This window comes from Bufo bufo, chromosome 5 (genome assembly GCF_905171765.1).
Source record: "Bufo bufo chromosome 5, aBufBuf1.1, whole genome shotgun sequence".
Lineage (NCBI taxonomy): Eukaryota > Metazoa > Chordata > Amphibia > Anura > Bufonidae > Bufo > Bufo bufo.
Window position 1 is genome coordinate 551575017 of NC_053393.1, and position 23918 is coordinate 551598934.

The window sequence follows — 23918 nt, forward strand, 5'->3', positions numbered from 1 at the left end:
ATGGAGGCAGAGTTCGGTACACGAGCAGGTAAGCAGACAAATACTGAGAGGCTGAAGCAAGACTATGGCTGAGATAGCTCAATAATCTGGCAAGGGAGGAAGTGACATGGTCTTCCTTAAATAGGGCGTACACAGATCTGATTGGTCAAACCAAAAGCAGGAACATTCAGGTCAAGGAGGTGGTTCAAAAAAGTAACAGAAACTGTCCAGGAAGCTCTGTGGTCTAGTGAGCAAGGCTACAGCCTAGGACGCCGGAGTCTCCCGGTTCGATCCCTGACAGTACTCCCTCTCCTCCACGATGACCTCCGGGCATCTCTAAGATAGCCCTGTCGGGGTATTGCTGATGAAACTCACTGACCAGTCTGGGAGCGTGTACATTCTCCTTGGGTTCCCACGAGTCCTCATCAGGACCATAACCGTTCCAACGGATCAAATACTGCAGTTTTCTTCGACAAATTCTAGAGTCCAGGATCTTTTCTACAACGAACTCCTCTTCTCCATGAACCCTCACTGGTGGGGGTGGCATCAAAAAGCGATCAGGGAAAGTATTCTCGACAAATGGTTTGAAGAGTGAACAATGGAAGACCGGATGTATCTTGAGCGAATCCGGGAGTTTGAGTTTAAATGTGACATCATTAATTTGAGCCGAAATCTGATATGGTCCAATGTATCTTTGACCCAGTTTTTGAGAAGGGACTCTCAGCTTAATATTTTTTGTAGACAGCCACACTTTGTCCCCAATATGAAAAACTGGTGCTGGTCTACGGTGTTTGTCCGCAGCTTGTTTGGAGCGTCTTTGGGCCTTGTGTAAATTCTCCATGATTTTTCCCCGTACCTCTTGCAGGTTAGTTAACCGTTCGGTTACTGCTGGGAGGGCCGTGGTGATTGGCAGATGGGGAATGAAGACTGGATGGAGGCCTGTGTTTGCGTAGAACGGGCTGAAAGAAGTCGAACTGTGTTCCGAGTAATTGTATGCAAATTCTGCAGTGGAGAGATGTTCCATCCAGTCATCTTGTAAATGGGTAATAAAACAGCATAGATACTGTTCAAGGGTTTGATTAGTTCTTTCAGTCTGACCATTAGATTGTGGATGAAAAGCTGATGACAAATTTACTTTGATTCCAAGAGCAGAACAGAAGTTTTTCCAGAATTTGGACGTGAACTGTACTCCACGATCAGAGACCACGTTGTCTGGAATCCCGTGTAGCCGGAACACTTCACGGATCATGAGTTCTGCTGTCTGTTTTGCAGATGGTATTCCTTTGAAAGGTATGAAGTGTGCCATCTTGGTAAGACGGTCTATGACAACAAGGATAGTGTTCATTCCTTGAGAAGGAGGTAAATCGACCACGAAGTCCATAGAGACTGAGCCCCAAGGGCGAGATGGAACCGGAAGTGGTTGTAATAATCCCAGAGGGGAAGAACGTGGTGTCTTGTAGTGCGCACAGGTCAAACATGAAGAAACATACCTTTTCACATCCCCTTTACAATTGGGCCACCAGAAGGAACGAGATAGCAGTTCTTGAGTTTTTTTTATGCCCAAGTGACCGGCCAACTTGGAATCATGAGCCAGTTTAAGGACTTCAAGTTGAGCTATTTCGGGAACATATAGTTGATGATCCGGTTTGATCCAATAACCATCCTGGAAGTGAAGGTTAACCTCACTAGTGGGGTGGCTAAGGAAAGAGTCACTCTGATATCTGTCTTTAATTAGTTTCCATAAATCCCCCAAATGGGTGGCCCCCAAGAAGTTTCTTTCAGGCAGGATCGTGGTTTGATTCTTATTTTCTTGGGAGGAGTCAGAGAACATTCTGGACAGCGCGTCTGCTTTGCCGTTCTTAGAACCTGGACGGTAGGTAATAATAAAGTTAAAACGTGAAAAGAACAGGCTCCATCTGGCCTGTCTGGAGGATAATCTTTTGGCGTTATGCAGAAACTCAAGGTTCTTGTGATCAGTCAAGACGGTTACAGGAATGGTGGCCCCCTCCAAAAGGTGTCTCCACTCCGAGAAAGCTTCCTTGATTGCAAGTAGTTCCTTATTCCCGATGTCGTAAAATAGGCACAAGGGTGAAGCAACTCTTTATCTCCTGCACGTTGTGACAAAACCGCCCCCATTGCTGAATCAGATGCATCCACTTCTACCGTGAATAGTAGTTCTGGATCTGGATGGATTAGTATTGGTGCGCCTGTGAACAGAGTCTTTAGTTGACTAAATGGGTCTTGTGCCTCGGGAGTCCAGGTAAAGTGTACGGTTTTCTTTGTGAGTTGTGTGATTGTTTTAATGATGAAGTAGAAAAATGCTCCAGCACCAAAGGACGTTTATACAAAATCCCGGTCTTTATTGAATTCTTCACCAAAATACAGGTACAGACAGCGACAGTGGCACGGGGACCCACTGCTCCCCACGATCTACGCGTTTCGAACGGTGTCGTTCCTACTCATGATCTGGAGTAAGAACGACACCGTTCGAAACGCGTAGATCGTGGGGAGCAGTGGGTCCCCGTGCCACTGTCGCTGTCTGTACCTGTATTTTGGTGAAGAATTCAATAAAGACCGGGATTTTGTATAAACGTCCTTTGGTGCTGGAGCATTTTTCTACTTCATCTACCTATCGCTGGACTGGCTTGAGTCCGCCCCGTGCACCGTCAACAGGATCGGAAGGAGAGCTGGCTGTAACTCCTTTTTTTATTGTTTTAATGACCCTGGAGAAATTCCGGATGAATCTCCTGTAGAAATTGGCAAAACCGATGAATCTTTGTATGTCTTTTACATTTCTGGGGGTAGGCCACTACGTTACAGCTCTAATCTTGCTGGGGTCCATCTCTAGACCCTTCGAAGAAATAATGTATCCCAAAAACTGAACAGTTGTTTTTTCAAATTCGCATTTCTCAAGTTTAATGTAGAGTTGGTGTTCTCAAAGTCTCTGTAGAACCTTGCAGACGTCCATACGATGTTGCTCCAGACTTTCAGAAAAAATTAGAATGTCGTCCAAGTATATTATTACGAACTGATCCAACATGTCCCGGAACACATCGTTAACAAAGTGTTGAAATGTAGCTGGCGCATTACACAGTCCGAAAGGCATAACGAGGTATTCGAAATGTCCATACCTAGTTCGGAAAGCAGTCTTCCATTCGTCACCCGGACGAATACGGACCAGGTTATATGCTCCTCTGAGATCGAGTTTCGTAAATATTCTGGCAGTGCGCAGTCTTTCGAGAAGTTCAGATATTAAAGGAAGGGGATACCGATTTTTTACAGTGATACTATTAAGTTTCCAGTAGTCTATACAGGGGCGTAAAGAGGAATCTTTATTTTCTACAAAGAAAAAAGGAGCACCAGCTGGAGAGGTGGAGGGTCGGATAAACCCCTTTTTTAGATCTTCATCTAGATATTTTTTCAAAGCCTTTAATTCAGGATCAGAAAGCGGATAAATGCAGCCAAACGGTATTTCCGCTCCCGGTAATAGTTCAATCGGACAGTCGTAAGAACGGTGAGGTGGAAGCTTATCTGCATTTTTCTTGTCGCCAACATGCTGAAAATTCTTGTACGGCAGAGGTAATAACTCACTTGTAGACTGTTCCGGAACCAGAGGGATCGCTGGAGCCGAAGACTGAGTGTCTTGCAGGCAATTACACTGACAGAATTCCGACGGGAAGTGTAGTACATGATTTTCCCAGTCAATGGATGGATTATGAATCGCCAACCATGGGATCCCCAAGATTATGGGAAATTTGGGTGAAGAGATCAAAGAAAAATGGATGTCCTCAAGGTGATCCGTGTTGATGCGTATTTGGAGCTTTACCGTTTCTTGCGTAACTGGACCTGAGGAAAGAGGTGAGCCGTCCACAGTCTCCATATCCAATGGTGTTGTTCTCTTTAATAGTGGGATATGGTTTTTTTGTGCAAATGTTAAGTCCATAAAATTGCCCCCGGCCCCAGAGTCCAGCATAGCAGAGCAGGAGATTTCGAGTTCAGAGGTGAAGATCTGAATGGGTACCATGAAACGAGACTCGGGGATAGTAGTTTGGTCTTTCTTCCAAGCAATAGGGGAAATAGAGTTTATTTCAGAGTGTATGGAGTATGGAATTTCTGATTCCAATTGTTCTTCTATCTCTCTGACCGCGTTTATTCTACGGACCCTTCTAGGGCAGTCAATAGCATAATGTCCCGGTTTTCCGCAGTAGAGACAAAGATCTTCTGAGATGCGTCTTTCCTTTTCCGCTACAGTTATGGATCTCCGTAATGCATCGATTTGCATAGGTTCTGGTGCAGGTTCAGGATTACGGGGAGCTGATGGTCTGAAAAAATAGGTGGGTCGGTTTTCCTGCGCCCATGCTTTCTCCCTTCTCCTTTCAGTAAGTCTCTGATCGACTCTGATACAAAGTTGAATTAAGTCTTCAAAGTCTTCTGGAATATCTGTCCTAGCAAGTTCATCTTTCATTTGCTCAGACAACCCCCGCCGGAACTGACTCTTTTGGGCGGCATGATTCCAGGTGGTGTCGGTCACCCAGCGGCAGAATTCGGCTGTGTAAACGGCCACTGAACGGTTTCCTTGGCGTAGATTATGTAGTTTTAGTTCCGCAGTAGCACAACGATTAGGATCATCAAACACCTGACTTATGGCGGAGATGAAGGTCTCCAGATCCCGCAGAAGGCTGCTGTTGGTCTCCACGTAAGGAGATGCCCATGCGAGAGCCTCATCAGACAAAAGATTGATGATGAACAATACCTTCATCTTTCCAGTAGTGAACCGGGCTGGATTCATTTCAAAATAGATTCGACATTGGTTCAAAAAACCTCGGAATTGGCGTCGATCTCCATTAAACCTTGCTGGGAGCGGCATGCGAGTATCTCCAGCTGGGGCTTGCCCCTCCAGGAGTTGTCTCTGTAGGGCGATTATTTCCCCTTGTTGATCTTGTACCACACTTTGTAACTGGGAAAACTTTTCCTGATAAGTGGTTCCGAATTCTTGTAGCTCTATAACTTGTTGTTTCAGGAGCGTCACCGCGGACTCCATTTTTGAGGCCAGATTATTCTGAAAAACTTAACACACACGCTACAGTGCAGATACAAGTCTAATTCTGTGATTAAACGTATACCTGTCACACAGCATGTTAGGGTTACCTGCACAATTGCTTGTAGAGGTTACTCGAAGAGGGGAAAGAGTCCAATGGCAGCGACACAGGAACAGAGGAGCGCGGAAACGGAATGGATGAATGATCCCGATATGCAGGAATGGCGGTGGCTCAATGGACCCGATAAGGTGGTAGATAAGTGCCGAAGAATGAGGAAGGCAAGAGAGTAGTCAGGCAGTCCTGGGTCGGTACACGGGATGGCAGGTACAAGGATACAGGATGAGGCTGGAAAGTAGTCAATGGAGGCAGAGTTCGGTACACGAGATGGCAGGTGCAAGAATTCAGGATGAGGCAGGAGAGTAGTCGATGGAGGCAGAGTTCGGTACACGAGCAGGTAAGCAGACAAATGCTGAGAGGCTGAAGCAAGACTATGGCTGAGATAGCTCAATAATCTGGCAAGGGAGGAAGTGACATTGTCTTCCTTAAATAGGGCGTACACAGATCTGATTGGTCAAACCAAAAGCAGGAACATTCAGGTCAAGGAGGTGGTTCAAAAAAGTAACAGAAACTGTCCAAGAAGCTCTGTGGTCTAGTGAGCAAGGCTACAGCCTAGGACGCCGGAGTCTCCCGGTTCGATCCCTGACACTGATATAGCTATGTGCTGCCTGGTCCTGTGCACTGTGTTACATACACTGATATAGCTGTGTGCTGCCCGATCCTGTGCACTGTTACAGACACTGATATAGCTGTGTGCTGCCCGGTCCTGTGCACTGTTACAGACACTGATATAGCTGTGTGCTGCCCGGTCCTGTACACTGTTACAGACACTGATATAGCTGTGTGCTGCCCGGTCCTGTGCACTGTTACAGACACTGATATAGCTGTGTGCTGCCCGGTCCTGTGCACTGTTACAGACACTGATATAGCTGTGTGCTGCCCGGTCCTGTGCACTGTTACAGACACTGATATAGCTGTGTGCTGCCTGGTCCTGTGCACTGTTACAGACACTGATATAGCTGTGTGCTGCCCGGTCCTGTGCACTGTTACAGACACTGATATAGCTGTGTGCTGCCCGGTCCTGTGCACTGTTACAGACACTGATATAGCTGTGTGCTGCCCGGTCCTGTGCACTGTTACAGACACTGATATAGCTGTGTGCTGCCCGGTCCTGTGCACTGTTACAGACACTGATATAGCTGTGTGCTGCCCGGTCCTGTGCACTGTTACAGACACTGATATAGCTGTGTGCTGCCCGGTCCTGTGCACTGTTACAGACACTGATATAGCTGTGTGCTGCCCGGTCCTGTGCACTGTTACAGACACTGATATAGCTGTGTGCTGCCCGGTCCTGTGCACTGTTACAGACACTGATATAGCTGTGTGCTGCCCGGTCCTGTGCACTGTTACAGACACTGATATAGCTGTGTGCTGCCCGGTCCTGTGCACTGTTACAGACACTGATATAGCTGTGTGCTGCCCGGTCCTGTGCACTGTTACAGACACTGATATAGCTGTGTGCTGCCCGGTCCTGTACACTGATATAGCTGTGTACTGCCCGATCCTGTGCACTGTTACAGACACTGATATAGCTGTGTGCTGCCCCGGTCCTGTGCACTGTTACAGACACTGATATAGCTGTGTGCTGCCCGGTCCTGTACACTGTTACAGACACTGATATAGCTGTGTGCTGCCCGGTCCTGTGCACTGTTACAGACACTGATATAGCTGTGTACTGCCCGATCCTGTGTACTGTTACATACACTGATATAGCTGTGTGCTGCCCGGTCCTGTGCACTGTTACAGACACTGATATAGCTGTGTGCTGCCCGGTCCTGTGTACTGTTACATACACTGATATAGCTGTGTGCTGCCCGGTCCTGTGCACTGTTAGAGACACTGATATAGCTGTGTGCTGCCCGGTCCTGTACACTGTTACAGACATTGATATAGCTGTGTGCTGCCCGGTCCTGTACACTGTTACAGACACTGATATAGCTGTGTGCTGCCCGGTCCTGTGCACTGTTACATACACTGATATAGCTGTGTGCTGCCCGGTCCTGTGTACTGTTACATACACTGATATAGCTGTGTGCTGCCCGGTCCTGTACACTGTTACAGACATTGATATAGCTGTGTGCTGCCCGGTCCTGTACATTTTCTTTTTCTGTATCTGGTCTCTATTCTATATCCGATCTCTATTCTATATCTAGTCTTTGTGACTTTTATCTTGTATTTCTGGTCTCTATGTCTGGTTGAAATCAGTTTTGTATTATATCCAGTTTGTACTGTACATGGTCTTTTATCTACATCCGCCCTGATTTTAAGTTTATATAAGGTCTATGCAGCATATTTAGCTGCTCCTGTAGACTAGAGACCTGTTGTGAAAAAGTTTCAAAGTAAAGCACTCGACCCATTTAAGCAAAATTTCTGCATTGTATCCAATCTATATCTAATATTAGTCATATGTTGACACTGACCCCATCATTTTTAAAGTCACACTTTTCAAGATCATAACTGTCAGAGGTCAAACATGTTGTCTCCTTTATGGAAAATTTCAGAACTTTTCTTCCTGTTGAGGTTTCCTGAAGAAAAGGAAAAATGTAATAAAATAATACAAGTAACAAGATGTGAAAGTCTCTCTCTCTCTCTCTTTCTCTCTCTTTCTCTCTCTCTCTCTCTCTCTCTCTATATATATATATACACCCTGTACAGAATTATTAGGCAAATGAGTATTTTGACCACATCATCCTCTTTATGCATGTTGTCTTACTCCAAGCTGTATAGGCTCGAAAGCCTACTACCAATTAAGCATATTAGGTGATGTGCATCTCTGTAATGAGAAGGGGTGTGGTCTAATGACATCAACACCCTATATCAGGTGTGCATAATTATTAGGCAATCCTTTCCTTTGGCAAAATTGGTCAAAAGAAGGACTTGACAGGCTCAGAAAAAGCAAAAATAGTGAGATATCTTGCAGAGGGATGCAGCACTCTTAAAATTGCAAAGCTTCTGAAGCGTGATCATGGAACAATCAAGCGTTTCATTCAAAATAGTCAACAGGGTCGCAAGAAGCGTGTGGAAAAACCAAGGCGCAAAATAACTGTCCATGAACTGAGAAAAGTCAAGCGTGCAGCTGCCAAGATGCCACTTGCCACCAGTTTGGCCATATTTCAGAGCTGCAACATCACTGGAGTGCCCAAAAGCACAAGGTGTGCAATACTCAGAGACATGGCCAAGGTAAGAAAGGCTGAAAGACGACCACCACTGAACAAGACACACAAGCTGAAACGTCAAGACTGGGCCAAGAAATATCTCAAGACTGATTTTTCTAAGGTTTTATGGACTGATGAAATGAGAGTGAGTCTTGATGGGCCAGATGGATGGGCCCGTGGCTGGATTGGTAAAGGGCAGAGAGCTCCAGTCCGACTCAGACGCCAGCAAGGTGGAGGTGGAGTACTGGTTTGGGCTGGTATCATCAAAGATGAGCTTGTGGGGCCTTTTCGGGTTGAGGATGGAGTCAAGCTCAACTCCCAGTCCTACTGCCAGTTTCTGGAAGACACCTTCTTCAAGCAGTAGTACAGGAAGAAGTCTGCATCCTTCAAGAAAAACATGATTTTCATGCAGGACAATGCTCCATCACACGCGTCCAAGTACTCCACAGCGTGGCTGGCAAGAAAGGGTATAAAAGAAGAAAATCTAATGACATGGCCTCCTTGTTCACCTGATCTGAACCCCATTGAGAACCTGTGGTCCATCATCAAATGTGAGATTTACAAGGAGGGAAAACAGTACACCTCTCTGAACAGTGTCTGGGAGGCTGTGGTTGCTGCTGCACGCAATGTTGATGGTGAACAGATCAAAACACTGACAGAATCCATGGATGGCAGGCTTTTGAGTGTCCTTGCAAAGAAAGGTGGCTATATTGGTCACTGATTTGTTTTTGTTTTGTTTTTGAATGTCAGAAATGTATATTTGTGAATGTTGAGATGTTATATTGGTTTCATAGGTAAAAATAAATAATTGAAATGGGTATATATTAGTTTTTTGTTAAGTTGCCTAATAATTATGCACAGTAATAGTCACCTGCACACACAGATATCCCCCTAAAATAGCTAAAACTAAAAACAAACTAAAAACTACTTCCTAAAATATTCAGCTTTGATATTAATGAGTTTTTTGGGTTCATTGAGAACATGGTTGTTGTTCAATAATAAAATTAATCCTCAAAAATACAACTTGCCTAATAATTCTGCACTCCTTGTATATTGTGGTGATGTGTACAATGTGACTGCTGAAAGGTATGTATATCCCACCCAGATACCTTAGCTGGGTGAGATAAATCAAACCCAGAAAGCTGCAGGGGTTTCAGCAAAGTGTTGTTTGCTGAGACAGCTTTGTTTACATTTTGTTTTTGGCTGGATTTCATTTGGACTGGTGGATAGGTTTGGTAGTGGGATCTGCCAGTCCACACCCTTCCAGTCCTTGTATTGTTTTTTACCCGAGGTCGTCACAGGTGAAGCCTGCTATAATCAAGGAGGGATAAAATCAACCCTCTGTGTGTCAGTCGAGGGAGAGAAAGACTTCAAAACAGAGTCCTAGTGAGGATCTGGGGGGTCTCCGTAAGGAGGGCTGGGTGGGCCACAAGGCTACATGTAGCCAGATCTCTCCCCTGTGTGGATGTGTGTTTGATGAGCAGGCCTGCTAAGGCTTGGAGCCTGAGACCCTGTGCTTAGAGGTGATTCAGGGAAAACTACTTTGTATTAGTTAGAGCCCAGACGGGCAGGAGTTTGTTTTTGCTGTTTTGTGTGTGCTGGTGCAAAAATTTATGACCTCTTGGACTTAAAATTTGCTGTCTGACGAGATGTCTGTGATTGCAACCCCCTGAGAGAGAGCGATCTCTTACAATATATATATATATACAGTATCACAAATATTTAGACTCCAAATTGTCAGGGTGATCATCCTGTGGAGACTGTCATGTGTTTCAGTTAGTCACCAGATATATCTGGGTACAATGTCTGGATCCCTAAGTCGTCCAAGCCAGCGACTGCCTCTTATAATTTATAGCTCTTTAAGAGACGCCTTTGTGGCTGTCATGGGGGTGTTGTGACTGTCAAGCGGCCATTAGTGTCTTTTGACTGTCATGAGGGACCTTGTGGCTGTCATGGAGGTATTGTAGCTGTCATACGGTGAATTGTGGCAGTCATGGGCAATTGGGAATGTCATTAGGGGTCACATTGACTGTCATAGGGAGCATTGCAGCTGTCATAGGGTGCATTGTGGCAGTTGTAGTGCCCTGGAGTAGAGGTACTCTGAAGTCTGGACATTTGTGGACATTTGCCCCTGTTTTCCCTATGCAAAGTCATCAACTTACTTTATTTCACTTTAAAGGGTTAATGCGCACTGACCTATACTGTTTAATGCTGTGTAACTGCATTTTATTTTTTTGCTATGATATATCCTGCTCATTTACACTGTATTTGCCTTTCACTGTGGAAGGGGTTAATAAATACTGTGATATTTTGGGGATTTTCTAGCTAATATTGAGAGGCTGGTAATTTTCAGCAGCTACCATAAGGTTTAAAGAAGAGCATATTGTGGAGGGAAAAGGCCAGACTTGTTTACCACCAAAACCAGACAGACTGACCTTGTGACTGTCTGGTTTAGCTCTGTTGTTATGTCTAGAATCTTGTTTTTGTCTGGAAAAACTGCTGTGTCATTGCCATTGAATATCATTGAAGCTCTAATGCAAGTCTATGAGAGACGGAAAATGTAACATTGTATTTGTTTGTGATGAGTTTCTCCACTTCACCCCTCCCACTAGAACTGTATATAAGGAGAGCAGTCAGGGCCCTAGTGTTCTGAAGATAGGGATCAGTGCTTAGAAGAGGAGACTCTGCCAGACTATTGAGTGACCAAAAGTAGACGCTGAGACGGGGATACTTCTCCACAAAGCCTGGATCACCAGCCCTGTGACCAAGGAGTCAGCTGACTACTGAGCCACACACCGTGGGACTCCAGCCTTTGGCCAAGGTACCAGCCTTCTGAAGAGAAAGAGGGACAGCTAGCTCAGGCCTTTCCTCATCACAGAACCTTCTTCTGCCAGGCAGGAGACTGGAGAAGCCAGCCCTATGCCTCGCCTGTTTTGTTTTGCACATGAGTTCCTCCAGTAAAGAAGCACACTGGTTACTGCAGACCCTGCCTTTCTGGACTTATTTCCCATTGGGGTGCACCACATCTTACCATCCCTTCCAGAGAGCAGCAACTCGAGGTGACACCTCGATGGTGTCTATGGGACCCAGTGTAGCTTTGAGGCCACCCCAAACCCAGCCACTGCACAGTCATGGGACATTGTGGGTGTCATGGAGCAGGGATCTTTAAACATGTGAGTAATAGATAGAGAAACTGGAAAATTGTAGAACTTTTCATTATATGTAGAATAATGTTTTTATTTTGCTGAAAATTGATTATTCCTTTAATTCTGCAGATATCCATCTGATCAGCGCAATAATGACTCCTCCACATAAATCCATCATGAAAAACACTTACCTGCAAATAGGATTCATCCTCATCTTCAACCCTCAAGAGCTTAAACAGGAAATTCTTGGACAAAAGTTTATTGCTAAAATGAATGATTTCTGCGATGTCTTCTTTAGATGAGAGAATGGGGGCAGCCGTTATGGTCAGTAAGTGGCCACAGAGGAATAGACACTTCAAGGAACGCTCCATCAGTTGTGTCTTGAGCTCTGGATCTCAGCAGCTTTCCTCCAGGTCTCTCCAGGTAGAATGATGGGTGAGGAGGCTGCGGAGGTGTCCCCATCTGGCTGAACTACAAGGACCTACAAGTGTTCGGGTCAGTAAACACTCATAGATCAGAGCACATATTTCTGAGGACGTGCTGAGTATGGTGAAATGAGCTGCAGGTCCAGGAACCACTCCCTGTACAATCTACTGGAATCATTCCATCAGATAAATCCTCTGTTATATCAGTGAACACAATGTTTGTTCTTCTTTGTGATGTGTGTTTATGCCTTTATATACTTTTATATATTATGGCGTGTAAAGGAGAAATCCCCTTCCTTTCCTTTTTTCTTCCTTCAGTCATTCGGTTTTTCTAACATTTTTGTTAGTCCTTCCTTCCATTTTTTACTTTCCTTTTCATTCCTTACTTATTTTACTCCCTGCAAACCTTTCTTCCTCTTCCCTTTCTTCTTTCACTTCCCTCCTTTGTCCTAACCTTTCTTCCTTCCTCCCTTCAAACTTCTTTCCTCTCTCCCTTCGTTCCTTCCCTTCCTTCTCCTTGCTCCCTCTAAACCTTCATTCCTCTCACCCTGCCTTTCCTACCTTCCTTTTCCTTCCTCCCTCCAAACCTTTTTTCCTCCCTCATATCCTTTCTTCCTCTCTCCCTTTTTTCCTCCCTCCAAACCTTCCTTCCTCTCTTACTTCCTTTCCTACTTTCCTTTTCCTTCCTCCCATCCTCAAAACCTTCCTTCCTCTTTCCTTCCTTCCTTCTTTCACTTCTCTCTTTCCTCCAAACTTTTCTTCCTTCCTCCCTCCAATCTTTACTTCGTTCTTCCCTCCCTCCAATCTTTACTTCCTCTCTCCCATCCTTGCTTCTGTCCTACTGCACATATGCAACAGACCTCCCAAGTGTCCTTCTTTTGGAGGGACAGTCCCTAATTTTGACCCAAGTCCCTCTGTCCCTCCTTTCTCCTTAAAGAGGAACTTTCATCCGTTTTGACATAGGCTAATTATGGTATTACCTTGTAGGGCGGCCCCCACTGATGCCATGGGTGTTTTTTTTTTTTAAACCCCCCACCGTTCGTCCACTGTGGTCCTCCGATATTTTGGCACGCTGTATTGTAATGAGCTGTAACTTCGCACCGGAGCGGAGACGCAGAGTCTTCTGCTTTGGGCGTCTCCTTTTCCCTGGCTGTGAGCGGTCCGCTCTGATTGAATCGGAGCTGTGTATTTCCACATGACCTCCATGTGTGGTGCATACAGAGACCATATGACTTCTGATTTCTTGCCTCAAAGTCTAGGGGACGAATCGCTTCTCCTCTGCACATCAGACGGATAGCTTTTATCTGCACTGACACATTGTAACAGGACCATGAACACTGCCCATACAGAATAGTCAGAATGGGTTATCAGCCTCTGCATGCCATCATTCACTGACAGCAACCAGAATTCTTGAAAATGCTGAGTAATTGAAGAACTAAGTCAATTAGAAAGTTGCAGAATGTTTCATTATACAGGGATGAAGTTTTATTTGCAAAAGACATGAGGGGCCCTTATTAGGGGCCCTAAAGCAGCTGCTGCTCCATGGTTCAGTCTCGAGTTGAATCGCAAGCTCTTCATCTTCTCATTATCATTGGCAAAAAAGTAACACCTGTTTACCCCAAAATACATAGATAGTTACAATTCTTAACAGTAAAGCATCAGAGTAAATATGTAAACCTACCACCCCCAACATGTCAGCACATGCTGGGAGCTGTAGTGCTAGATGGCTTATGAGAAGGTTCTCAGAAGACCATGGAGGAGATCATCTCCCCGAGTCTTTTGAGCTTGTTTTGGGATTGAACATATCGAATATGCAGCCGAGGCAGGAGAAGACGGCGTGGCTGCTGACAGAATCCTTCTCAATCTGCATGAAGCTGCTTTCTGCTTTCTTCCTGTCGTTTCTTAAGACCTTGAAAATGTGATGATCTCTGGCAGTCTCGGACTTTGTGTTTTCTTCGTCCTGTAAGGTATCATTCAGTAGAGAGAAGGAGAGAGTTCTGCGATCAGACGTCAGTGCTCTGAGACGCGGGACACATTTACATTAACTAAAGTGTTTGCGCCTGTTTTCAGTTGAAAAAATGCTATTTTAGACAGTCATATATTTTTGTCGTATTTACTACTGAAATTGCGCCAGTTTTGGAGACTTTTCAGCCTTGTTCGACTATTTAGATTTTTTTTTTTACTAATTCAGAAGTTTTTGCAACTTTGTTCTGACCTATTTACATACATGCAATTTTTTTTACTCCTTAAATTGTCGCAAAAACAATCTAATTTCTGCTCCGCTCCAGGGCTGGCGTACTTTTTCCGCGTGTTTTCAGTGTGAAATGCGATTTGTTAGTATTAAAAGTCGCACTTTCTAGGAGACGTGACTTTTCTCCACGAAGATGCGACTTTTTTGATGTGCAAATTAATGAACCAGTCTTTAGAGATGAACAAAGTTTTGAAAAATTCGATTTGGCTGCGTCGCCAATATTCGATAAGAAATTCGATTTGTTACAAATAACTTTGTCACAAATCACTTTCCATTGTATGGAGCGGGCGCAATGATGGGGAACGGAGATTGCACCCCCCTCCCCCGGTCATTTAGCCCCTCAGAGGCCGCGTTTAACGCTGATGAAGGCATCCGTGACTCACATTTAGCCTTTCAGGGGTTAATCAGGGGTTAAAAAAATACTCACCTCATCCACTTGCTCGCGGAGAGGGCATCCACTCCCGTCTTGACTGAAGAAAAGACACCAAAGGACCTTTGGTGGGTTCTCTTCAATCAAGATGGAAGCAGACGCACTCTCCACGAGCAAGTGGATAAGGGGAGAATTTTTTTTTTTCAGCCACCACTTTAGGAAAAAGTGATTTGTCACCAAGAAGCCCGAGGAAATTTGACTTTGTGACGAATCGAAGTCCACTTTGGATACTTCGATTCGCTGAACACTACCAGTCTTAGTGAATATGAACCTGTCATACTGAAAATCAACCACCAGATGTCAGACTAATAAAAATATGCCGAGTCTAATTAATTAATGGCTGTGCGACTTGTAATAAACAATCGGCAAAAGAAAGACAGACGAATGAAATACACCGGTCTAATTTTATGGCCAAAAATAGGCGAGCTTAATAAATTTGCCCCATTGCCTGCTGCCAGATACCGCCCAGTGTCACCAGGACCTGCTGCCACAATGGTAGGGGTCATTTACTATGCGTGTCACTCCACTTTCTTGTTGGGTACCATCTCTTCTTGAGAAGAGAGCACCTTACTTAGCATGAGGAGACTTAGGCCATACAAGCTTCTCTGGAATTCTGGGAAGAAAGTATGCAAATGAGCTCTTAACAAGCTCTGCCTCTTCTGGTGGCATTAAAAAAGTTGCAAGACACCATTTTGCTACTTTTTAATACTTCACAATAATATTTTGTCACATGGGCGTTTTTGCACCATGCTCACCTCTTGGAAGTGGCAGGGGCCAGGGCCATCAGTTCAGCCCTGTCTGGAAATAGGTGGCTATCAATCAGGGGGTATCAGTCAAGGAGCTATCAGTCAGGAATCTATCAGTCAGGAATCTATCAGTCAGGAATCTATCAATCAGTCAGGAGTCTATCAGTCAGGAGTCTATCAGTCAGGAGTCTATCAGTCAGGAGTCTATCAGTCAGGGGTCTATCAGTCAGGGGTCTATCAGTCAGGGGGCTATCAGTCAGGGGCCGTTGTAGTTTTACACTAGGTGCACAGACTGCTGGAGATTTGCCTAATTTATCATGAGACGCAGTTTTTTCCCCCAGTATTAAAAGGCAAGAAAATCGACATACAGTCAGGTCCATAAATATTGGGACATCGACACAATTCTAACATTTTTGGCTCCATACACCACCACAATGGATTTGAAATGAAATGAACAAGATGTGCTTTACCTGCAGACTGTCAGCTGTAATTTGAAGGTATTTACATCCAAATCAGGTGAACGGTGCAGGAATTACAACAGTTTGCATATGTGCCTCCCAGGAACCAAAAGTAATGGGACAGAATAATAATCATAAATCAAACTTTAACCTTTTAATACTTGGTTGCAAATCCTTTGCAGTCAATTACAGCCTGAAGTCTGGAACGCATAGACATCAGCAGACGCTGGGTTTCATCCCTGGTGATGCTCTGCCAGGCCTCTACTGCAACTGTCTTCAGTTCCTGCTTGTTCTTGGGGTATTTTCCCTTCAGTTTTGTCTTCAGCAAGTGAAATGCTCAATCGGATTCAGGTCCGGTGATTGACTTGGCCATTGCATAACATTCCACTTCTTTCCCTTAAAAAACTCTCTGGTTGCTTTTGCAGTTTGCTTTGGGTCATTGTCCATCTGCACTGTGAAGCGCGGTCCAATGAGTTCTGAAGCATTTGGCTGAATAGGAGCAGATAATATTGCCCGAAACACTTCAGAATTCATCCTGCTGCTTTTGTCAGCAGTCACATCATCAATAAATAGAAGAGAACCAGTTCCATTGGCAGCCATACATGCCCACGCCATGACACTACCACCACCATGCTTCACTGATGAGGTGGTATGCTTAGGATCATGAGCAGTTCCTTTCCTTCTCCATACTCTTCTCTTCCCATCACTCTGGTATGAGTTCATCTTGGTCTCATCTGTCCATAGGATGTTGTTCCAGAACTGTGAAGACTTTTTTAGATGTCGTTTGGCAAACTCTAATCTGGCCTTCCTGTTTTTGAGACTCACCAATGGTTTACATCTTGTGGTGAACCCTCTGTATTCACTCCGGTGAAGTCTTCTCTTGATTGTTGACTTTGACACACATACACCTACCTCCTGGAGAGTGTTCTTGATCTGGCCAACTGTTGTGAAGGGTGTTTTCTTCACCAGGGAAAGAATTCTCCGGTCATCCACCACAGTTGTTTTCCGTGGTCTTCCGGGTCTTTTGGTGTTGCTGAGCTCACCGATGCGTTCCTTCTTTTTAAGAATGTTCCAAACAGTTGTTTTGGCCGCGCCTAATGTTTTTGCTATCTCTCTGATGGGTTTGTTTTGTTTTTTCAGCCTAATGATGGCTTGCTTCACTGATAGTGACAGCTCTTTGGATCTCATCTTGAGAGTTGACAGCAACATATTCCAAATGTAAATAGCAGACTGGAAATGACCTCTGGACCTTTTATCTGCTCCTTGTAATTGGGATAATGATGGAATAACACACACCTGGCCATGGGACAGCTGAGAAGACAATTGTCCCATTACTTTTGGTTCCTTAACAAGTGGGAGGCCCATATGCAAACTGCTGTAATTCCTGCACCGTTCACCTGATTTGGATGTAAATACCCTCAAATTACAGCTGACAGTCTGCAGGTAAAGCACATCTTGTTCATTTCATTTCAAATCCATTGTGGTGGTGTATAGAGCCAAAAATGTTAGAATTGTGTCCATGTCCCAATATTTATGGACCTGACTGTATAGTTAGTTTTACTGCACTGTGAGCGCAGTAAAAACAAAACCCATAAAACTCAAATTATTTTCAAATTCCTCCCGTTTGAATTTTTGTTCCTTGCTTCCCACTACATTGTTTTCCATATTAAATAGTGGAATTGGAAAGTACAACTTGTCCCACAAAAAACAAGCCCTCATACAGCTATGGGAGTGGAGAAATGAGAGAGCTATGGCTCTGGGAAGGGAGCGAAAAACGGAAAATCGCTTCGTTAGGAAGTGGTTAACCCCTCCAACTTATCTCATCACTATTAACCCCTTCATCTCATCTGATCACTATTAACCTCATCTGATCACCATTAACTCCATCACCTAATCTGGTAACCATTAACCCCTCCACCTCATTCAATCACTATTAACCCCTTCACCTCATCTGATCACTATTAACCCTATCACCTCATTTGATCACCATTAACTCCATCACCTAATCTGGTCACCATTAACCCCTCCACCTCATTCAATCACTATTAACCCCTTCACCTCATCTGATCACCATTAACCCCTTCACCTCATTTGATCACCATTAACTCCATCACCTAATCTGGTCACCATTAACCCCTCCACCTCAATTAATCACTATTAACCCATTCACCTCATCTGATCACCATTAACCCCTCCACCTAATCTGGTTACCATTAACCCCTCCACCTCATTCAATCACTATTAACCCCTCCACCTCATCTGATCACTATTAACCCTATCACCTCATTTGATCACCATTAACTCCATCACCTAATCTTGTCACCATTAACCCCTCCACCTCATTCAATCACTATTAACCCCTTCAACTCATCTGATCAGCATTAACCCCTCCACCTAATCTGGTCACCATTAACCCCTCCACCTCATTCAATCACTATTAACCCCTTCACCTCATCTGATCACTATTAACCCCTCCGCCTAATCTGATCACCATTAACTCCATCACCTAATCTGATCAGTATTAACCCCTCCACCTAATCTGGTCACCATTAACCCCTCCACCTCATTCAATCACTATTAACCCCTCCACATAATCTGATCACCATTAACCCCTCCACCTCATTCCATAACTATTAACTCCTTTCTTTTCAGTGTCCTCATTTTGGTCAGGAGATGGAGAAGGACAATAAACCTACCGCAATGTCTATAGTCTGGCATCTGACTTCAAGACGTCTTCCTTCGAGTTTTGATGCCGTGCATCTCTTCACAACCTGTAAGACGAAATATCAATTTTGACGCCAATGATTGTGGTAAATCCGTACAAATATTCATCCCACATGGCCACTTACTCCGTCCTCCTTAAAGGGGCATTTTCCGTCTTTTTCGGCTGACTTCACGCAGATGGTCTCCTTGATGATAAATTTGTCACGCAGATTGCCCTGAGGAAAGACAATACACGTTACCCTCTTTATAATCGCCATTTTTAACCCCTTCCAGGCTGTGCACGTGTTGCAGGCAGGTGGGCAGGGCATGGTCACCCAGGTGATGGTCTAGGTTACATATTAATTTTAATACTATTGCACGCCGGGCGCTGTTCTCTGAACGTTGAAGCCGGACTGGAATTTTCTGCATTACGAAACCCCCAAATGCCCACCAGTGCCCATGAGAGTGACTCCCTAATGTGCAGATAGCGGGGGCGTTCCTGCTCTGTCTTATGTCCTCCCTTGAGGTTTTTTCCACGTGTGATGATGGAGCCGCACCCGGAGCAGCTGTAGATTTCTGCACCACAGGAATGTGAGACTTTTCTTCAGACAATGCTGAGGAATGAAGAAACTCCGACATCTCCGGAATACACTCTGCACCAACAGACATGTCGGATTACCAGACCTCCCGGACCATCGGACTGAGCTCACTTTCTAAATGACCCCCTTCCCTTGTGCCTGCTGAGCTGCAGATTGGACAAACTGGGGGAGTCCTGACATATCGTGTGGCCCCGGCCCCCGTCCTGGGAACATCACTACTGTGTGGGGGCTTTAATGGGGTATCTTAACTGTTTGGGGAGCATTAAGGGGTCATTATTCCTCTGAGGGGTCACAAAGGAGGCATCATCACTGTGTAGGGGCACTATTACGAATTGGAGGATATGTAATACTGGGGGCACAAAGGAGGCTAAGTAAGAGTGGGCGTGTACAGAGAAGAACTGGGCGGGGCTAGAAGTGTACAATGTCAATACAAATAACAATACAATTGTTACAATGTCAACACAGTGCACCACAGCTGCAACTTAACCCCTGCAGTCAATAGCAACCTCAACATCTAAGTGGTTAAGAGCGCCCCACCCCCAATAACTAAATAAATATAAAACATTAAATAAATGAATATAAAAACTGATAAACCCTTTTTTTTATTTAAAACTTATTTTACTCTGTTTACAAAGTATACAATGTAACAACCCATTGAATAAATGTAACGGATAATTTACACTGCACAATGAATTGCATAAAAATAGTGGATTTGCTGCCCCCCCAAATAAATAAATAAATAAATGACAAGTATGTGTGCCCAAAAATAGTACCAATAAAAACCACAACTCGTCCCAGAAAACAATAATCGCCCCTCCGACTACATCCGAAATAAAAAATGTACCGCTCTTGGACTGCAACAAAGAAAAAAATTAAATAGTCACGGTCATTAGAGGGTTAATTAGTTTACAATGCCAGGTGTCGGCCTCAGTGCATTTGGCCTCATGCACACGATCGTTGTTTTGGTCCACATCCGTGTACTGTCCGCATCCGTTGCTCCGTTCCGCGGTCCGCAAAAAAAAATATTACCTGTCCTACTCTTGTCCGTTTTGCGGACAAGAATAGGCAGTTATATCAATGGCTGTCCGTGCCGTTCCGCAAATTGCGAAACGCACACGGAAGCCATCCGTGTTTTTCGGATCCGTAATTTGCGGACCTCAAAACACACAACGGCCGTGTGCATGAGGCCTTATACGGACCTGTATATGTATATAGACACTTACGTATACAGCACATACCTGGAGTATTCCAAAGAGAAATCCTGCGCTGCTCAGACCCTCATTATACACGTCTAGAGCGTCGTCCAGGGTCCACTGCGGGGGGCTGCTGTGCGGTACGGGGGCAGAATACAGCAATGCTGCCAGCCCCAGCGCCAGACACATTTGCAAATAACTCTTCATTCTCCAGAATACTCCCTGGTGTCCCAGTCCCCCACTATGTGTATCTAATCCTAGACTATCCCTATTATCCTTACCTACGTGCACTTGGGTGTATCTAACCTTGCACAGTCTGCAGTTCCTCCTCTGCAATGTCTGTGGTATCTAATTCTGGATCATTCCTCCTTCCTTCACTCAGTGCAGTGACTGTAGTGTATCTAAGCCTTTGCTACCCAGTGTACTCCTGCACTGTTCTCTGTGTGATGGTACTCAGTCTAGACTGTCCTCAATGTGATGGTCCTCAGCCTGCACTGTCCTCAATGTGATGGTCCTCAGTTTAGACCGTCCTCAATGTGATAGTCCTCAGCCTCCACTGTCCCCTCTGTGATGGTCTTCAGCCTGCACTGCCCTCAATGCAATGGTCCTCGGTCTGCACTGCCCTCAGTGTGATAGTCCTCAGCCTGCACTGTCCTCTGTGATGGTCCTCGGCCTGGACAGTCCTCAGCCTGCACTGTCCTCTGTGATGGTCCTCGGCCTGGACTGTCCTCAGCTTGCACTGCCCTCAATGTGATAGTCCTCAGCCTGCACTGCCCTCAATGTGATAGTCCTCACACTGCTCTGTTCTCACTGTGATGGTCTTCAGCCTGCTCTGTCCTCACTGTGATGGTCTTCAGCCTGCTCTGTCCTCACTGTGATGGTCTTCAGCCTGCTCTGTTCTCACTGTGATGGTCTTCAGCCTGCTCTGTCCTCACTGTGATGGTCTTCAGCCTGCACTGTCCTCAGTGTGGTGGCACATCACCCGGACTGTCCTCCTGTCTGTAGGGTTGTGTATACAGCGCTCAGCTTTATATATTGCTTAATTGCACAATTACACAAGATGCTTCTTATTATCAGTCTGGGGACAAGTTCTAGAGAGTGACGAGGAAATATTTAATGAGGAAGGATCCAACGACAGGAAATGTTGACTTTATCACAATGAGGCTGTCAGATTATAATCTACAAATTATGTTCCATCATGATGGATCAGCAAATCTGTCCAAGGAAGAAATTCAAGAAAAATTTCCAAAAAACTGTCTGAAGGTCAGAGAAAGTCAAGAAGACAATGAAGTGTGCATAAAAGAGGCCGATCACGTGGAGAAAGGGGGTCTGCCTCTAGTGGTCCTATCACTCTCCAGGGGAACTGCTAGCAAGTAATGGACATGGAAAGTGTGTAAAGGGTGAATAAATCCTGCACCATAATTATGGGCTCATCTTGGTCTTTGCTGTGGGGCCCCTGTAAGAAGTCATGACCTCAGCAAGGGTCCTGTTTTGGGAATAGTCTGTAGGCAGTAGTGAGCAACCTATGCAGGGGGATGAGGATTATTATCTTCCTACCTGCCCCGACTAATAGGGGGTAAGAAGTGAAGAAGAGAACTGTGATCCAGTAGCATGCCTAGGGTGTTTGGCAAACGGGACGGGTCCTTTCTCTGCCCCCCCCACCCCCCAATACTTGACCACATACCTCTTACATCCAGGGACATCTCCTGTCATGTAGACCTACTCTTTCTTCTTCTCCTCTGTTAGGCCCAGACCGCCATGACTAATTCTTTCAGCCGCATCTCGTCTCAGAGTTTGTAACACAGACACGTTAAATTTCTCAGTTTTCCCATTAACCTCCCCATCCTGGTGTCCCCACAGTGTCATCCTGCTGCCACCCCCAATACTGTGCCCGTTGTGCCCCCCAATGCCCCAGGTACAATACTGCTGAAAAAATAGTGACCCTAATAGACATAATTGGGGTCATTTATCAAACTGGTGTAAAGTAGAACTGGATTTCCAAAAGAGCTGTCAAATATGAAAGGTGGAATTTGATTGGCTGCTATGGGCAACTAAGCCAGTTCTACTTTACACCAGTTTGATATATTACCCCAAATGTCCCTATAGTGTCCACAGCAGCTATAATGTCCCCTAGAGTGTCCCGAGTAATAATAACATCCTATATTGTGCTCCAGGCAATAATCCCTCTATAGTGTCCCCAGAAATAATAGAATTGCCCCTTCAGTGCCTCCCCAATAACAATGCCCCCCCCCACACTGCCCCCATACAGTAATTTCCCCCACACTGCCCCATGTAGTAATTTCCCCCACACTGCCCCATATAGTAATTTCCCCCACACTGCTCCATATAGTAATTTCCCCCACACTACCCCCTTATAGTAATTTCCCCCACACTGCCCCCATATAGTAATTTCCCACACACTGCCCCCATATAGTAATTTCCCCCACACTGCCCCATATAGTAATTTCCCCCACACTGCTCCCATATAGTAATTTCCCCCACACTACCCCATATAGTAATTTCCCCCACACTGCCCCCATATAGTAATTTCCCCCACACTGCCCCATATAGTAATTTCCCCCACACTGCCCCATATAGTAATTTCCCCCACACTGCCTCCATATAGTAATTTCCCCCACACTGCCCCATATAGTAATTTCCCCCACACTGCCCCATATAGTAATTTCCCCCACACTGCCCCATATAGTAATTTCCCCCACACTGCCCCATATAGTAATTTCCCCCACACTGCCCCCTTATAGTAATTTCCCCCACACTGCCCCCATATAGTAATTTCCCCCCACACTGCTCCATATAGTAATTTCCCCCACACTGCCCCATATAGTAATTTCCCCCACACTGCCCCATACAGTAATTTCCCCCACACTGCCCCATATAGTAATTTCCCCCACACTGCCCCATATAGTAATTTCCCCCACACTGCCCCATATAGTAATTTCCCCCACACTGACCCATATAGTAATTTCCTCCACACTGCCCCATATAGTAATTTCCCCCACACTGCCCCATATAGTAATTTCCCCCACACTGCCCCATATAGTAATTTCCCCCACACTGCCTCCATATAGTAATTTCCCCCACACTGCCCCATATAGTAATTTCCCCCACACTGCCCCATATAGTAATTTCCCCCACACTGCCCCATATAGTAATTTCCCCCACACTGCCCCATATAGTAATTTCCCCCACACTGCCCCCTTATAGTAATTTCCCCCACACTGCCCCCATATAGTAATTTCCCACACACTGCCCCCATATAGTAATTTCCCCCACACTGCCCCATATAGTAATTTCCCCCACACTGCTCCCATATAGTAATTTCCCCCACACTACCCCATATAGTAATTTCCCCCACACTGCCCCCATATAGTAATTTCCCCCACACTGCTCCATATAGTAATTTCCCCCACACTGCCCCCATATAGTAATTTCCCCCACACTGCCCGATATAGTAATTTTCCCCACACTGCCCCCATATAGTAATTTCCCCCACACTGCCCCCATATAGTAATTTCCCCCACACTGCCCCATATAGTAATTTCCCCCACACTGCCCCATACAGTAATTTCCCCCACACCGCCCCCATATAGTAATTTTCCCCACACTGCCCCATATAGTAATTTACCCCACACTGCCCCATATAGTAATTTCCTCCA

General features: G+C 45.2%; 2 protein-coding genes across 3 annotated transcripts in view; both read right to left on the bottom strand.

The window, feature by feature from the left end:
- LOC121000821 (cathelicidin-4-like) overlaps positions 1 to 11969 on the bottom strand; it is a 36160-nt gene extending 24191 nt beyond the window's left edge. The window contains exons 1-2 of the mRNA XM_040431492.1: positions 11628 to 11969; positions 7556 to 7660 (exon numbers count right to left, since the gene is read on the bottom strand). Of these exons, the coding sequence (XP_040287426.1) occupies positions 7556 to 7660; positions 11628 to 11807 (285 nt within the window). The 5' untranslated portion in view covers positions 11808 to 11969. The remainder of the gene's footprint in view (positions 1 to 7555; positions 7661 to 11627) is intronic.
- Positions 11970 to 13323: 1354 nt separating this feature from the next.
- On the bottom strand, positions 13324 to 21315 carry LOC121000820. Of its 2 annotated transcripts, none has more exons than XM_040431491.1 (4): positions 20287 to 21315; positions 18596 to 18685; positions 18443 to 18517; positions 13324 to 13821 (listed from the first exon to the last, which is right to left on the bottom strand). In XM_040431491.1, the coding sequence occupies exons 1-4, from the start codon at positions 20446 to 20448 to the stop codon at positions 13624 to 13626; spliced, it is 525 nt and encodes a 174-aa protein (XP_040287425.1). In that variant the 5' UTR covers positions 20449 to 21315; the 3' UTR covers positions 13324 to 13623. The 2 variants fall into 2 exon arrangements, with proteins under 2 accessions (XP_040287425.1, XP_040287424.1); XM_040431490.1 differs by lacking the exon at positions 20287 to 21315 and adding an exon at positions 18822 to 19504.
- Between the last annotated feature and the right edge of the window lie 2603 nt (positions 21316 to 23918).

Excerpts from the sequence above, each read along its gene's own strand:
- LOC121000820 (XM_040431490.1), bottom strand. The coding sequence starts at position 19,118 with ATGTCTGTTGGTGCAGAGTGTATTCCGGAGATGTCGGAGTTTCTTCAT. Across the intron at positions 18,686-18,821 it reads ACAGCGCCCGGCGTGCAATA|GGCAATCTGCGTGACAAATT; the intron begins GTATTAAAATTA and ends GTCTTTCCTCAG. Across the intron at positions 18,518-18,595 it reads GCCCCTTTAAGGAGGACGGA|GTTGTGAAGAGATGCACGGC; the intron begins GTAAGTGGCCAT and ends TTCGTCTTACAG.